The sequence below is a fragment of the Spinacia oleracea genome, chromosome 3 (genome assembly GCF_020520425.1).
Source record: "Spinacia oleracea cultivar Varoflay chromosome 3, BTI_SOV_V1, whole genome shotgun sequence".
NCBI lineage: Eukaryota > Viridiplantae > Streptophyta > Magnoliopsida > Caryophyllales > Amaranthaceae > Spinacia > Spinacia oleracea.
The window spans coordinates 73694373-73711461 of NC_079489.1; the positions used below are offsets into that span (position 1 = coordinate 73694373).

Below are 17089 nucleotides of genomic sequence, written 5' to 3' on the forward strand. Positions count from 1 at the left end.
TATTTTATTTCATTCAATTTTTCTTCTTAATACCCGTGCCCGACCAAGTGTATCTCTTAAATAATTACGGAGGGAGTAGTATATTAACATTGGAAAATAAAAAATTTAGAAAGTACAAAAAATTTAAGGGCATTTTGAACATCAAATTATTTAAGAGTTGATTTATATAACGAGATAATTATGTATGGTGGACCGGCGATTCTAAAGTAAAATGTCGTATATTTGATTAGTACTTGTATAAAGTAGGGATCGCATAAGGTAAATATGTAGTGATTTTGGTATAACTTTGAAGTTTTCCAAATATATATCCTTGTCATTTTCAATTACTCCGTAAAATTCTACGTGATCTAACTTTACGAGTGATATAATGTTTAAATTGAGTACCTTTACCAAGTATGGTAGCTTTGTTACAAAGAAAATTGAAAAACAAAATTATTGTGTACACGGGGATAAAGTGTTGTGTGGAGTTATTTTATTTCCCCGTGGTGTAATGTGGATAGATACGCTGATGGAAATTAAAATTGAAAATTTATTTGTAGGGAGGGCAAACACACAAGAAAGGAAATAATTTTAATTATGTTTCCATGTTTGATTAGATAAATAGCATAGAATTTGATTGGAAAAGAAAGGAAATGAGAGGAAAAATCCTTTATAAAAATTTCAGTTTCCTTCCTCCCAAAATTGGAGGAATTTGAAAGAAAGAAAAAATTAAAAGTTGTCGTTTACATTTTCTTCTCTTACACTCCCTTTCCTTTCTTTTTCCTACCCTTTCTTTCTTTTCCTTTCCGTTACTAATAATGAACCAAACATGGCCTTAGAAAAGGGTTGCGATGAAAAGTTGGCTTCATTAAGATCAACTCGGACGTCGCTTTTGTTTCTTCTTCTTCAAACTCGGGATTGGCTGCTGTAGCTAGAAATCATTCAGGTGAGCGGTTGGAAGGGCAAGCTGCAGCCTGCTACGCTCATGATGCGTATATGGCCGAGCGGGTGGGTATTTAAGAAGGAAAGAATTGGGACCATTGTATTATTGTCACTGATTGTAGCAATGCGGTGACTGATATTACCATGGTATCTACTTGTAACTCTAGACACAAATTCAGGTGTTGATGTTTGCAGGGTAAAGCTAGCTTGAAAGGTTGCAGGACTCAGTGTTGATTTTTGAGGGACGCCCAACTAATATGGTGGCGAAAAGTGCTAGAAAAAAAAATTATGTGAATAAGCAATAAGACCATATGGTATAATATGTGAGAGGTCTACCATTATCTGTATTGTCAACAACGAATATACACAATCCTGTAATAAATACCGGATGAATTTCTGTAATTGGGTAAACTTCCATATTGTATTTAAATAATAACTATAGGTCAAACGTGGGAACATCAGCTTCAGAACCATGCGTGGCTTGATATAATGTTCGAGCAGCAAGACTCCGGTATGGATCCTTTTCCCTTTTCTCCTTTAAATATGAAATTGAACTCTGAACCTCTGACTTCACTTGCAAATAAACTTCATGAGCTTTCTCTCTGTCTCTCAACTCCTGCTTCATTCCTATGGTACACAACAGAATCTTATTATATTATCAAAGCTTTGATGACTGATAAATGCATGAATAGAGAAGCCAGGAAGATAATAGCACATGAATAATGACACTTCCACTTGTGTTGACAATTTCAAAAACTTGGAAAAAGACCACTGCACTCAACTTGAGATAAAGAGTGCGTTCTACTCAACTTATCACAACTAATTTTAGTTATAAATTGTACTTAGGTAGCCCTTTTTTCCTCAACTTATTCTTCCTAAAATAAGTGATAATAAGGTGAACATAACAAAGCTTCACAAAGAAAATCAGGAAGATACCTGTTGTGTCAATTGGTTTACCAAACAGGTAATAGAAACGGCCAGGAAGTTTTGGTAAAAGTCCTGGAAAATACGCAACTTGATTTGAAACTTCCCCTTTCAAGTCAGTCCTATCATTACATTTCACAAAGGTTAGCTCGTAGATGTGCAGATTGGATAAGGCATGCATATGCTTTCATGTTGCAAGCCTTTCTTTCAAGGCATATAAAGATAACTATTAGCCAGCCCCGGCCCTACGGCAGGGCATAAGGGGCGGTCGCCCTGGGCCCAAAGAAAAAGGCCCAAAATCCTGTAACAAACTCCTATAGTAATGTATAGATATATTTTCGTGTAAAAGAAGAACCAAAAACAAGGTAGCTCAACTGGTTTATCAACGTGATTCTCTTCTACTGGGTATTTAAGGGTCGCGAGTTCGAACCCTCTCCCGGTAGATTTCAATTTCTTTTTTCCATTATAACAGAAGTATGATATTATTCTTTTAATTTGTTAATTTAATCACATGTCACGTCTTATTAAAATCTTTGACTATCTAGTATCTACTGCTACATCAACTTCTGCTAAAACTCATTTTTTTACCTAACTTTGCGTGTCGTATATATGTCACCGTTAAGTTGTTATGAAATTATCTAATGTTAATTAGTTTGAAATATTAGAATTCATTTTTTTAATGGTACAGAAGAAAGTTTAATTAACAAAGTAGTATTAAAAGGTGAAAAATCGATAATTTATAGATCAATCTTTCAAATAAAAATTAAGTCATCCTATTTACGAGCATATTTTTTATTTGCTACATATTTTTAAATGTATAGGGCCCTAATTTATTATTTCGCCCCGGGCCACCAAAATGTTAGGGACGGCCCTGCTATTAGCCAAACCAATTCTTGCCAAATCAGGTTTCAGTACGAGGATTACCTTAATTGAATCTGACTAGTCCGTCTCTCTATGCTTTGCCTGAGGTAAGGAATCTTCATCTGATCATCAGAGTCAAGAAGAATCTGGAAAAATGCAACTATCTTAAATATTGAACTGGACCTAAAGGAAAAAACTTGTTCATAATGATTACAGGAAACATCTACAGGGAAGAGGTTGTTGAGAAATCGCATAACTCAGTATGCCAAAGTATTGCATCATATGCAAAGAGTATATGAATGAAACTTTAGATGAGTTTGTCTCAGCTTATTGTTGTAGACTTGTAGCATACAATGGACAATCATAATTATTAATCATAGAGTATTACAGAGGAGCACAAACTAACCTCGCATATGTCATCTTCTCCAACAACACCAAAAGGTATAATTTTTGCACCAAATCTAGCAGCCATTCTCACAAACTCGGAACTTTCGGGCCAAAACAACTGATATTCCTCACCCTGCATGACTCATTATTTTATCGAATTAATTTGTAATTGTCAGAGAATGTCAAGAGAATCATTCAACACAGTCATGCAAATACAAAGTTGGTTAATTCCTGGAAATATGGAAAGAATTAAAACTTGGCGCATTTATATGAATGCTTTTATCCGTAAAGGGAGGTGGAGTTTCAGACATGTAGCATCACCACCATGTCTGCAGTGATTATTAATTTGTAGCTCAGAATGCAATTAGCCCACATATCTACACGAAAAACAAGGTGTTAACTAATTATAAATTCTAGGTATATCAGTGCAGTCTTCGGAAACTGAATACAAGACACCTAAATTTTGTAACCAACTAATTATTCATTTAAAACTTCTAAACACTTTGTTTCTGGCATCTTCAATACCTTCATTTACACATTTGTTTTGAACTTTAAGATATATTTATATATGTAATTATGTTCATGACTGTTAAGAGTTCTGTACAAAGTACAAACAGGCTTTGCAATTGAGGCTTCGTTATCGTACATCACATGCTAATGTAGTATTCTTGCACCACCTACGGAGTAGTTTCATAGGTGGTGCAAGAAGACTCTTCCTCAAAGTTCTTGCACGTGTTTACTCCCACTCCCAGCAGTAGCTTCAACAAAGGGAAAGTAAACAAAATGCTGTAGCTATTCTCTGTAGCTAACATACATTGTTAGAGTTACAAGATTTTCCAAGTATTACTATTGGCCCTGCCTCTTTTAAAAATTATTTTCTGCCAACTTGCTTGAGTTACTTCTAATTCAATATTGGCCAATTCATGTTCTCAATCACAGCAGGTCTTTCGAAGAGAACCTCTCTCTAATAGGTTAGCATAGTAATGAGGAAGGATGTACACATTTGAACTAATTCAAAGTTTGCAACAACAAGGTCACAAGTCTCCACATGAAATTTGAAGAATACTACCTTAGAACAGTGCTAACATGAGAAAGATGCAAATTTAAATGAGACGGTGAACCTTTTTATGAAGAGCTTCACGCATTCCTCCTGGATACAATAGAATGTGTGAACCTGAAGAAAGTAACTTGTAGAAGTTACTGGCTGTGACGGGAACTGCACCCATGATTCTATATGAATCAAACATAGATAGATCCATTTCATCTTCTTCCAGCTTTGCAAATAACATAGGATGCGCAAGTCCTCTCAGGAGGATATTTCTCTCTGACATAAACTTAATTACCAGGGGATAAATCTCCAAACCTAGTAACATATGATAGCCAACAAATATAACAGGGCCTTCACTAGGAATTCCTTCAAGACCTTGCACTATTTTTCCATTCTCCAAAGTAGAGAGCATTACCGGTCCAGTAGCAATGTTAAGCCACCTGCAAAAAATGATGATATTTAAAACAATTCATGATCTACAGTTCTACACTAAACCATGTAAAAACTGTTCCTGAATGCTTCCTCTGTTTCAAAATATACGTCAATTTAACCACACACATACATATATATATATTGCACTACCTATAATATGATGTTTAATGGGGCATTAATATTGTAGAATGACTTGCAACTCCTCCTTTCTCCCTTATATTTTTTATTTGGTTTGCTTGCTGTTTATTTAAGATGATATATGTCTGAAAATGATTATTTACCTGAATGAATCAGATGTTTTGTTGAATTCAGCGTCTGTGGGAAGCATATAGTCAGAAACATAGTCGTGGAGTTTACCACGGCGATAAAGACTTGTTGCCTTTATAATGGTTACCAAATCAACACCATCTGCCTGTAAGTTAAAGCGTCATGACTACTTGAGTAGTACAAAGTCTACAGACTATAAAAAGGATGAAAGTAAAGAATCATGCATTCAGGCCAAGACAAGAGTATCTGAAATCTCAACTACAAGACAAGTTAGAAGCAGAAGACGTAGAACATTTGAGTTCAGAGGTATATAATGAATGAGCAAACCCGGAAATCAAGTACTACGAAGTATATGGGAGGAGGGGGAGCTGGGCGACAAATCGAACTCTAGCACTATTGCACTATTGCGCACAGACCATGCACCTGGTTATGGGTTACATGAACATGCGTGTTTCAGAAAATGAATCTAAATTTTTGTGTAATTTGCACAAAATGAATCTGCGATATTTCAGAAATCTTATACCTGGGATGACTTCCCCTCCCCATGAAAATGATATTGCGATACGCCAACACAAATTTATCAAAGATTTTTGAACTTTTACAATTGCATCAGATTTCGCACATGCAATCCTGAACTTAAAGAAAGGACAAGGTTAAACTTACAAGGAAGAGTAAATGACCAGAATCCGGGAATTTACGGATCTCACACTTTGGCATTTTACCAGTGCCTTTCAACACGCGAACCTCCTGTTTTGGTAAAGCTCCACGAATCCTTTCAGCCTCCTCCAAGCTGGGTAATAGGGGATCCTTTCCACTAAGATGCCATAAAAATAAAAAGATGAAAATCAGAAAGGAAAACGAAAACTGCAGAAAAGAGCAAAAGAAATGTTTCCTATCAGGCTATCAGAAAAGAAAGATTGACTATCCTCTCAAATAAAAAGAAAAAACGACAAGAATGACCACCTGGCAAGAATCAGAATCTGCGCTTTAACAGCATGTAAACGTGAATTAGCAAATGAGGAAGCTGATTTCATCATCTGCAGCTTCCATAGAAGTGTGTCTCTAGGAAGAATATCAGCCAAGACCTGTGACCTTAATCATGAATTTCTTTTAAGAATGTAATCTATGAATAGACAAAAATTAAATGGTTTCAATTCTTAAACTGATGAGAGGCTATAGCTCGTTAAACTACAGATGTATTCAGTTAACAACTCGATCATTACACTTGTCCAAATTGTGCAGATTAGATTGAGAATTGATACATTAAAACTTAGAAGACAAATGCCCAGTTTAAGAAAACTACCAACGCAGAATCAATTCAGCTCATTTCTTAGTAAGTCCTCGGTTGTAAAATTACAACAAGTATAGCATTTTGATGCCAATATTAATCAGTAATTCAAATTTATCTGAATTACAGTCACGAAGTATGCCAACATTAGAGAATTGGTATGTTAAGGAAAAAGGTAAATGACAATGCTTTTTCAAAACAAGCAAGAAGGGTAACAAATCTTAAAACATCAGAAACATGTTGACTGTAGAGTTAAAGAGCAACATAAAAGGGATTTTTTTTCTTTCGGCAACAATAAACAGATAAGCTTAAAAGCCTTGGTAAAGCACAAGCTAGAAGCTAAACAATACACCAAAATATGTACATATCAGAAGTGTAAAAAACAAGTGGTTATGAGTATTGAGCCTTACAGAAAAGTAGGCTGACAGCTCACTGAGACCTTCAGAAAGTTGTTCAAATGTTACTTGCTGTCCAAGCCCTTTCTTCATACTAGATGAGAACAGGTTAAAGGGCTCTCCTGGGAAATTGTGAAGAAATAGTCAATTGCAAGATATATTTGCTAACCAGAAATTAAATAGTCCACTCCTAGTAGTTAAAACCAACATGAATAGAAGAAATCACATTATTCAGAAAGTTTGCCACATTGAAGGTCTATCATTAATGATGGTGAGTAGTGACAGTTTTCAAAGCTCTATGGTCAGGGAGCCAGATCACAAATTTCACTAACAGCAATTCAGTTCCTTACTTCCTAAACTATGTTAGGATGATTATGTAAGTCAGCCTCTCCTTTACTTTAAAATCACTGTTTATAAAAGTGTTTGTTGATTCTGAGTTTTGATGATGACAACGCAAACTTCCTAATCGTTGTTTAAGTGTTTTTGTAATGCAAAGTTAGGGAGTGCTTGAGTAGGACAAACTAAGCATGTGGAACAAACACCAAGCAATGCAGGGAATCCTAAAAAATCGATCAAGTTTGCAAATATAAAGATGGTTGATCCTAAGAATGGCTGTTCCCAAAGAAGGTTGTTCCCAAGGAAGGCTGTTCCCAAAGAAGGCTGTTCCCAAGGAAGGTTGTTCCCAAAGAAGGTTGTTCCCAAGGAAGGCTGTTCCCAAAGATGGTTGTTCCCAAAGACGACTGTTCCCAAGACGGCTGTTCCCAAGACGGTTGTTCCCAAGACGGTTGTTTCCAAGACGGTTGTTCCCAAGACGGCTGTTCCAAAGACAGCTGTTCCCAAAGACGGTTGTTCCCAAAGACGGCTGTTCCTAAAGAAGGCTGGTCCTCAACGGCTGATCCTAAGCAAGTTATTAAGGTGTTCCTCATATATTATAAGGATCATCAATGTTTCGGAGAAGGAACAATGCATGAAGCGTTCAAGCGAAGCTTCAAAAGGTGCCAACATAGAAGCTACAACATATGAGTTTATGTTTAGATTTTATGTAAGTATTTTAATAACGTTTATGCATAATATGGAACAAAAGGAACACGTGTGTTTTAATACGTTTGAGAAAATAGTTTTTGTAAATAGAATAAAGTTTTATAAAGCAAAAATCTTTTGGAAAATAAATAAAACGCTTTTAATAAAATCAACATTGGATTCTGATTCAGAACTCCTTGTTTTCCAAGAAAAGATTTTACTTGTTCCTAAAACTGCTCCCACTATTCTCTCTAAAATTGAACGTGTTAAAAGTGGTTTGAAGAAGTCTCCCTGTTTCTCTCAATCAACGTGCACGTTACTGCTCCCAGTAACTGTTAGTGGCAGTTGAGGGGAACATGGGAAACTGACCAAGAAAGTTCTTCTATAAAAGGAAAAGGTTTTCATTTCTCAAATTACAACTGACAACGTGCAATATTTCTAAAGAACTTAAGAGTTTTTATAAAAGTCAGTTTGCAAAAGAGCGTGTTCCTAAAGTTCCTTTATTGTACATAAGCTTTATTAAATACTAGAGTTTTCATAATTCGAGTTGTAATTGTGGGGTTAAGGATCAAGTGATCCTTGAGTTTTGAGTGTGAGGGTCGAGTGATCCTTGAGTTGTGGGGTTAAGGATCAAGTGATCCTTGAGTTTTGAGTGTAAGGGTTGAGTGATCCTTAAAGTGACTTAGAGTCAAGTCAGCGAGAGAGTGTGAAAGGAGCAAGCACAGTAACCAACGGGGATTGCTGTGAGGAACTCGTGTTCAAGTGGAACTCGAGTTATTGAGTGTGTTGTATTCGAGCGATTACAATATATAAAAGAGTTTGAGGTTTTCGCTTCTTGATAAGGATCAAGAAGTTTCCTCAGTTTTCACATTCTTCGTATTAATTTGTTAGCTGTTCCTATAATTTCTAAATTCCTCAGTTCAACGAAACAATTCACCCCCCCCCCCCTCTTGTCAGTGTTCCTACTGGAATATCAGTGTTTCATCAGCTATCAGAAATCATAGCACTCCTTCGACATTGCAACGTTAGCACTTTGCAACAATGGAAAGTTTAGGTCTCAGTTTTTCAGGGCCCAGTACCCAACCATCTTTTAAGTTTTAAGCATTAAAACTCAACAGGCTTGTTTTTAACCTCCAAGAAAGTATATTTCTGAGAGTCGACTAAGACAACATACTCCACTTACTGACAACATACTCCCTGCTGATCTCTCAAAATTATAATCAAAAAAATATCCGCTACTGATATGGGAAAATTACTGGAAAATTAAAATCACTTTAGATGAAAATTTCTCCAAATACATATAAGATATACATCAGAGGCTATGTTAACTGGTATTGCTTCCCCACATGATTTAAGTGACGATAGAAACGGAGAATATGGAACACAAAAGCCAATAACAGTCACAGATAGCCAGCAAGACTTTTTACCCTTACACCCTTCTATGGTATAGGCCATTTAATTACGATTAAAGCTGATCTTGCACGAACTTATACAGAAAAGAAACAAAAGAAAAAGACCACAACCACTTAGTCCAAGTGCTTAACTAAAGAGGTATGAATGGTTCTTTGACTAAAATGACAAAAGATGGCAGGCGATATTATCCAGTCTTCAGCACGCATACAGACTGCATCAGCATAGAGATAAAGAAATACAGTCAGGTAATGAGTTATTAAGAAGGAACCAAAACCTGTCATTAGGCTGAGGGTGTATGGTATACTAATCAGAGAAAGATCACTGGGGATGACTTCCAACAGAGGTAAAAGAGATTGCAGGTGTGACTTGCTGTAACTTGTAGCTGCAAGACCAATATCAACAATATACTATTACTAGTTCTTGAAAGGAAACAAAATTAAATACAAAAAAGTACATTTAATTTCGTTTCCACTGTAAAATTTGGCCACCATGGAGTAGCCTGCCTGATAAATGACAGCAACCTCCTTCATGATCGTTATGTCTATGACTTCAAGAGTTAGAGTGATGGTTAACTGAAACTGGTGAATATGGTCTTGGTAAAGAATCAAATAACCTCAACTTTTAAAATCTGGCAAGAACATGAATACCATCATGAAATCAATGTTCTAATCTCCTGGATATGAGAGATGTTTCTATCAAAATATCCAGCCTGCATTCTCTTGGGTATCTTCCATTGATCAAGGATATTTTAGTCCTTGCAATTCTCTATCAACAATAGTAAATTTTGTCTGTTGTGGATTACGGAGGCAAAGTTTTTGAATAGATGAAAACATATTGATACCCTCTAAATTTTGATTGAAGTTCACAGAGTGAGCAACATATTAACCGAGTCTTTTAGCAGAAACAGCTTAATGGTATTGGAAACTTGAAGCAAGATTGATGCCAGTTAACCTTTTTACAAGGGAAATCCTACAAGCCCTTACACAAACAAATAATTCTTACCGGGATTAGCCAGAATGAGTACAAGATCAATATCAGGATTCCGAGCTGCAACAGCTAATGCAAGACACCCACCAACTGAATCTCCAACAAGATATATGGGTCTCTCAGGGGATCGATAATTCTCTGACCTTACAGTTTCCTCAACCAGTAGTACCAATTCTAAATAGGAGGAAAAACAGTAGTAAATAATATTGTATATCAGTAATCACAGATTATAATACAAATGGGAGAGGGGGCTAAAACGAGAGTAATAGATTGTATTATGTGGTCAACATGAACATACATTTGACTTTAATTCATAATTTTTCTTATTTCATTAAAACCAATACTTGGTGTACATGACTATAAGCATTCAAATGTGTGTAAAAAGAAAAAGAGAAAAAAGGTTAACCTTGAAATGGAGTTCGATCCTTGACAGGTATATGCAAACACCATACATCAAAAATCCTTGACAAAGAAGACAGTATTCCATTAGTCGGGCACTCAGGCATGGTAAAAGCAACAATTACCAAAAGTTGTAAGCTCAATTTACGTGTTTTAAACCACACACATAAACATTTCTTTAGCATCAACCTATACAGATAATAATAGTAGATCACAGAAAATCTTTTCAATTTTTAATACAGGCATTCTTCCAACTATCCAACAACAACATGCAATTGAGACGATTGACGAAGCTGTAAATCAGCAAATAATAGGATTGGTAATGGAGCATGTAATACTCACTTGCCCAGTTTCTGTTGTTGTGAAACAAGTCCACATCCAAGGCCATCAAGTCCTGAAAAGTCATGAGTTCATAAAAGTTCATAAAAGTTCATAAAAGGATAAAAATTCAAACCACCCCGGTTGCCTGGTTGGTGAAGAGAGGTTCAGATTAGAGGTTTGAAGTTGTTGTGTCTTGTAATTAGCGGATTGGAAAAGAGGTTTGGGCTCGAGTTTCTAATTTTAAAGGCTATATGGGAGCCTCCCTTAACATGCCAAAATACACTAAAAACAAACACTTTGTTGGGATAAAAATAGTGCATTATTTGGGTTTTGGCGCTACTTATATACTGTTATATTATCATCTTTATTCCCGTCAAAAAACGTACTCCGCATTCATGTGGAATAAGAACCATTATTTTCGACAATGTAACTATACGAGCACTTCATATTCTTTCCGTCACGTTTTAGTTGTTCCAAGATCAACTTTTATAATTGATTTTTTTTTTTTTTTTGAAGATGGAGCAAGTAAAATGATAATTTTTTCCTGTTTTTTCTCTTACTTTTGTTACAATTAAAAAAACGCATATATTGCACGGGCTAAAAATCAGTTGTACGTTAAAATAAAAAATATAATAAAAAAATCAAAGCACAGCAGAGCTAATACTCCCTGTCAGAAAAGACAAACAGACCGGGCAAGTAGAGAAGGAGAGGAGAGTTGCGCATTCTGCTCGCAGTCTCTAACGGAGAAAACCAACGGGGCGGGCCAGAGCCATGTCCACCGTCGGATCTGATGATGGACTTCGCCAATTCAAAGTAATCTCTCCAATTCCTCTTAACTTCCTGATCCTCTTCCACCGCGCCTGCAACTACAGCTTTTCCATTGATATGTCTATCCTCCTGAGTCATCGCCGCTCCTACAGTCGGCATCGTAGTTGTTGTTGTTGTTGTTGTTGTTGTTGTTGTGGACTTCGGCCATGGATTTACCTTATGCTCTGCGTTGACTGAAACAACAGACGCCGAACGCTGAGTTGATAGACTTCGAAACCACTTCACCGGTGCTGTCAAGAATCCGGCACCGGCGGTGAAGGTGGCGATGTAGCCTCCGCCCATGGTTTTAAGATGACTAATGGAGTATTAAAGTTGAACACTATACTTGAGGAAGTTGTCTAATTGGTCAAAACTCGGTATTTAACTATTTGTAGTGAAAAGTAGACAAATGCTTTTACAATTGCCAACCTTCGGTTTTGGTGGTTTAGTTTATGTACACGAACCTAATAATAGTATTCAGCTTTTGATTTAATTTAAGTAACAAAAAAAGCGACGTCTTTCGAGGTTACATAACTTAGATCTGGCAGTCGGGTCTATTTAGATCAGATTAATTAATTGGGTCGTCATCTTTTACTTAGGGTTGGGATCGGATATGTTTCGGGTTTATTTGGATTCCGGATATAATTCGACTTTCTAATGATTTGATCGGGTTGGGTTTGATCCATTTGGATATGGACTCAGTGGTGGAGCTACTGCAGGACATGGTGGGTCACAGGACCCACCATTCCCGAAAAATAATTTAAAAAACCAGTATAACATAATATTATGTGCCTTTTGTATCATAAAGTGTAAGTTGCCTCACTGGCTTTTGCCGCTCAAACTCAACATCTCATCGCCATTTAACCAGGGTTCGATACCCATTGAACTGTAATTTTACCTTTTTTTCCTTCCGCCCTTGTTTTGTTTTCCTTCTTTATTTCATATGCGTTGTTGTTAAACTGTTAAAGTATCCCCATTCTTTTATGCGTTTCTCATTATTTATTTATTATATTAATGGTTATTCAAAAATCAAAATTATGCCTATGAAGACGAATTTATCAATGCTGCAAAAAGTAAAAGGTGTTTAGTTTTGTTAGTAAACTCATTCTTTTAGTAAACATATACTATCTTCGTAGTGTAATTTAACCTTTTTTCACGTTTTTTTTCCTTCCGCCCTTGTTTTGTTTTCCTTCTTTATTTCATATAAGTTGTTGTTAAACTGTTAAAGTATCCCCATTCTTTTACGCGTTTCTCATTATTTATTTATTTACTATATTAATGGTTATTCAAAAATAAAAATATGCTTATGAAGACGAATTTATCAATGTTGCAAAAAGTAAAAGGTGTTTAGTTTTGTTAGTTAACTCATTCTTTTAGTAAACATATACTATGTACGAAGTATTATTTAATGTATTTGCTAGTTGTAATTGTGGTGAATTATAAAGTTGAATTATATTATAGGTAATTCGTTCATTGTCTTACATTTGAATGTGAAATGCACATTATTATATTATATCTATATTGATGCTATTTTAGGTCATACGGAGCATATAACAAGTTCCACGTTATTTTGATTTATAGGAGTAGTATCTAAAAGTGAGGAAAAAAAATTGGCTTTTTCTAAAGAGCGTATTAAAAGGTGACCTACTAAGTTTTGAATCCTGGATCCGCCACTGTATGGACTTCGGGTCAATATCGGCTCGGCTTATAGCAGATCGGGTATTTTCGTGTTCGGTAATTATTTTTGGTTTCGAGTTTTGATCAGGTTATTTCGCATTATATTTGAGTGTCATTCATAAAAATGCTCTATTTATTATAATGTATTACTATTTCTTACAAAATAATTAAGGGTTAAACGTATAAGGTTCGGATAGTTTGAAAGTTACAGTAAAAAATAAGGGTTATATTTTCACATTATCACAAGTAATAACTATGTCAACATTTAAAAAAAATGTGTTATTTAGTTCAAAGTATTAGTAAATTTGAGTTGTTCTTCATATCAGATTGGACCTATTCAGGCTAAATTTTATAGTTATTTTTAGTTTAGGTTACTTCGATTTTGAATGAAGATCAGTTCGAGACGGTTCAGATATATAATTTCGAACATATATATTAATGAAATAAATAGCAAGGATAATATAGGAGAAGTATAGTAGACGAAAAAATCATGAGTTAATGGCGAAGCACCTGAAAATGGGCTTTGATCCAAAAGGGGAATATTGTCACGAAATGCAAACACCATACTTGAAAGTTGAAACATTCTGTAGATTGAGCCTAAGATGAATACATATAATTACCTGAATAAGCAGTCGATCTGATGACTCAGTGAAGTCGATAAGAATAAATCAAGAAATAGTATTCCGTATTACGAATATCTATAACTATACTAAAAGAGAAGCCCCTAAAACCTAAGATAACACATATCGCTCTGTCATTATAAAAAATCCCGCTCTTTTCCCTTCTCCTAAATAAATTAACTCAACTATGTAAGTAATTAATGTTAAAATACGCTTAATCAGATTTGATTGATTAAAATATATACACTGACAATAAATATACTTACTATACGTTGAAGATTTGTGCATATCAAAGAAAATATACTTATTACGGAGTATACGTTAAAGATTTGTACATTAAAAAAATATACGGAAATTAATTAAGTATAGACATATATATATTCTTACGTATACCTAAACTCTAAATATTCTTATGTATATATGTCTATGTATGTTAAAGATTCAGAGAATATAATTTTAAGGCCGTGCAATACTAAACTATTAAATTTAGCTATTAACTAAGTTAAAGAATTATAATTTAGTATTCTAAATTATTCTATATAAACATATATACGTTAATAGCTAAATTATTCTAAATTTAATTCACATATATACACATATATATACGTTAATAGCTATAATTTTGAGAATATGCTAACATTAAAAAAATACTAAAATGGATTTGATGATTGCACGGATAACGTATCATTGTTAAGCATAATACATTACCTTCAAAAGTTCAGGTTTGGTCTACACAATTTTAAGAATATAATTGACATATATAAGTATGTTTTATATCATATATATCAATAGTCCATCAATATATAAGTCATCTAAGACACAATATAACCATACATTTAAAAACAATATCGTATACATACTTAATAGGTTATAGATGGCTCATTCATTAACTATGATTAGTGATATAACTCCGCTTAAGGAGAACTGGAAAATAAAAGTTAAAATTATCCGGCTTTGGGAAAAACCAGAATACTACAAAAAACTGAAATTAAGGCCATCGAAATGGTCTTGATTGATGAAAAGATATTTTTAATTATTTCTTATGTGACAAAGTATCTTTGTTGTAGGTTTTTCATGTTGTTTATTATCACTCTCGTAATCTTTTTTAGGTCTCAGGGGTCTAAAATTCAAGCCATCATAAAAAAAAATCATTCATTGAAAAATATCAAAATCTTATGAAAGAAGGATCTTCGCGCATTATTGCTAATTTTGGAGTATAATCAAATTTGGGAAAACATAGGCCAACTATCCATACCTGCATAATTAATTTCTTTTACAAGACTATAGTCAATGAATGTGGAGATGATGAACTCCCTTTATATGGTTTGGAACTTGTCCCTTCTGACAAAATACTTCAGAATGAGTTGATGATGCGATTTTAGTTGGTATGATTTCGACTTGTTTATTTCGCATGTATAGTTCATTTGGTTTGATTATTTAATCTCCACGTTTATATGTTTGCAGATGTAATTGGAGAAGTTTCCGACGTTGGTGATATGGTAGATAAATCAACAACCAACACCCCAAACTGGTTTTTGCAACTTGAAATTGAAGATATGCAGTAAAAAATTTAATTACCCAAGTTTCTAAATTAATAATTTTATATTATATTTTTATATTTCATATGACAATCCCTTTAATTTTTTTTGGTAGCAATAACACGTTAAAATGCGCATTATGGGGAAAATATGCTCAACAAATGGTTGCCTATAAACAAGACGAAAGTCATTATGGACGCATTATCGTTGTTATTCAATTTTCTCAAATCAAGGTTTTCAAAGGTAATAAAAGTTGTAACGGACGTAGACTGTCTTTATTAACCATAGTGCATATTAAAATTATATATGTCGTGTTTATATTACAATAACGTATTTGATGTAGGTGAAGTTTCAAATTCAAATTCACTTTTTGCAACTAAAATACTGGTCAATGAGGACATGCCCGAAATGGATGAGTTCAAGAAAAGGTATTCTATAGGACATACTCATAATTTACCATATATTGAATTGTTACTTTATTATTATTATTTCTTTTATATAGTATTTCCGATGGAGATTGTCACTCATCAAAACTAACTCACTTGTCAAGTCAAAAATCGCATTCCATATATGATGAGTTCTTAGTATTGTCCGAACTTATACTGTTGGGTGAGATATGCGGAAAAAAATAAGGTAATGATATGTTATTGCACGAGCAAGTGTTTGACAATAGCACAAGAGCAACGTTTTGCTCTTGTCGTACTTCCGCAATAATATGTGTCTCCAACAATTGACTTGGAAATAAAATTATTGTGTATACATCAACTATATATTGTCAAACACATCAGTTTCATTTAAATATATGTCATACCTCGTATTTTTATAATATTTATAAGTATATTTTATTATATTTATAAAGCATTTTACGATTTTTGGAATTTATTTCGCATTTAAATATTATTTAAATGTATTTTATTTAATTAGAATATTTATTATTTTAATTAATTACGAAACGAATTTAATTCTTGAGTCGGGAAATTAAATGGGTTGCAAGTAATTTTAAAAGTTTCCGGTTTTAAATGAAAAGTCCAATTCGTTTTATTTAGCGAGCCCAATCAAAAGAATTTGTTAGGTTATGATACATATGATATTACATAAATCATGCGGAAACAACCATTAACCCAGGATTACATATTATTTACACATAATCATATAGCATAATTTAGATGCATACTCTTTGTTGCGTGCCCTCCCTAGCTGCGCCCGAACCGAACAAGAACAAGTCTTTAGGACTCCAAGTGTCGTCCCTCCGTAGATAGTCCACAGCACGTCCGGATCCGCCTTAAGATTGACCAACTAGAATCGCCCTTAAGGTACTAGAATTTTCGGCACTTTTGAGCAAGATGTGTGGCTGATTTTTTCTCTCAAAAACTCACTTTGAATACTTTGAAACTCGTTATAAATTGTGAACCCAGGCCACATATTTATAGGGTTATGGAAAGGGAATTGGAATCCTATTCAGATACAAATTAATTAAACCTAGAATCCTACAAGAACTCTAATTTAATTAATATATCAAATAGAATTAGGAATTTAATCATTAACCGAACTCTGCACATTTTAGGAAACGTGCACGAACACAAACACTTACGCACACACACACGGCAGCCACGATGGGCCGGCCATGCGTGCGTGCGAGCAGCAGCCCACGCAGCGAGGCCTGCGCGAGCCACAAGCCCACGCAAGCACCCGCGCGCGCTGCGCGCGCTGTGCGCGCTGCCACGGCCTGCTGGGCCTGGCCTTGCGCTGGGCCTGGCGTGGCTGTTTGTGTGGCGCGCTTGGCT

The 17089-nt window shown here is 34.8% G+C and overlaps 1 protein-coding gene across 1 annotated transcript; it reads right to left on the reverse strand.

Annotated features, from left to right (window-relative positions):
* Window positions 1–1195: 1195 nt before the first annotated feature.
* On the reverse strand, window positions 1196–11931 carry LOC110788371 (phytyl ester synthase 2, chloroplastic). The gene is made up of 14 exons (XM_021993004.2): window positions 11353–11931; window positions 10685–10736; window positions 10350–10405; window positions 9959–10117; window positions 9231–9338; window positions 6539–6645; window positions 5804–5925; window positions 5504–5654; window positions 4855–4985; window positions 4215–4581; window positions 3113–3226; window positions 2770–2852; window positions 1858–1967; window positions 1196–1548 (listed from the first exon to the last, which is right to left on the reverse strand). Exons 1-14 carry the CDS (start codon window positions 11771–11773, stop codon window positions 1358–1360), a joined length of 2172 nt encoding a protein of 723 aa, XP_021848696.2. The 5' UTR covers window positions 11774–11931; the 3' UTR covers window positions 1196–1357.
* Window positions 11932–17089: the final 5158 nt, after the last annotated feature.

Excerpts from the sequence above, each read along its gene's own strand:
- LOC110788371 (XM_021993004.2), bottom strand. The coding sequence starts at position 11,773 with ATGGGCGGAGGCTACATCGCCACCTTCACCGCCGGTGCCGGATTCTTG. Across the intron at positions 10,737-11,352 it reads TCTCCTTCTCTACTTGCCCG|GACTTGATGGCCTTGGATGT; the intron begins GTCTGTTTGTCT and ends ATGACTTTTCAG. Across the intron at positions 9,339-9,958 it reads ACTCATTCTGGCTAATCCCG|CTACAAGTTACAGCAAGTCA; the intron begins GTAAGAATTATT and ends TTGGTCTTGCAG.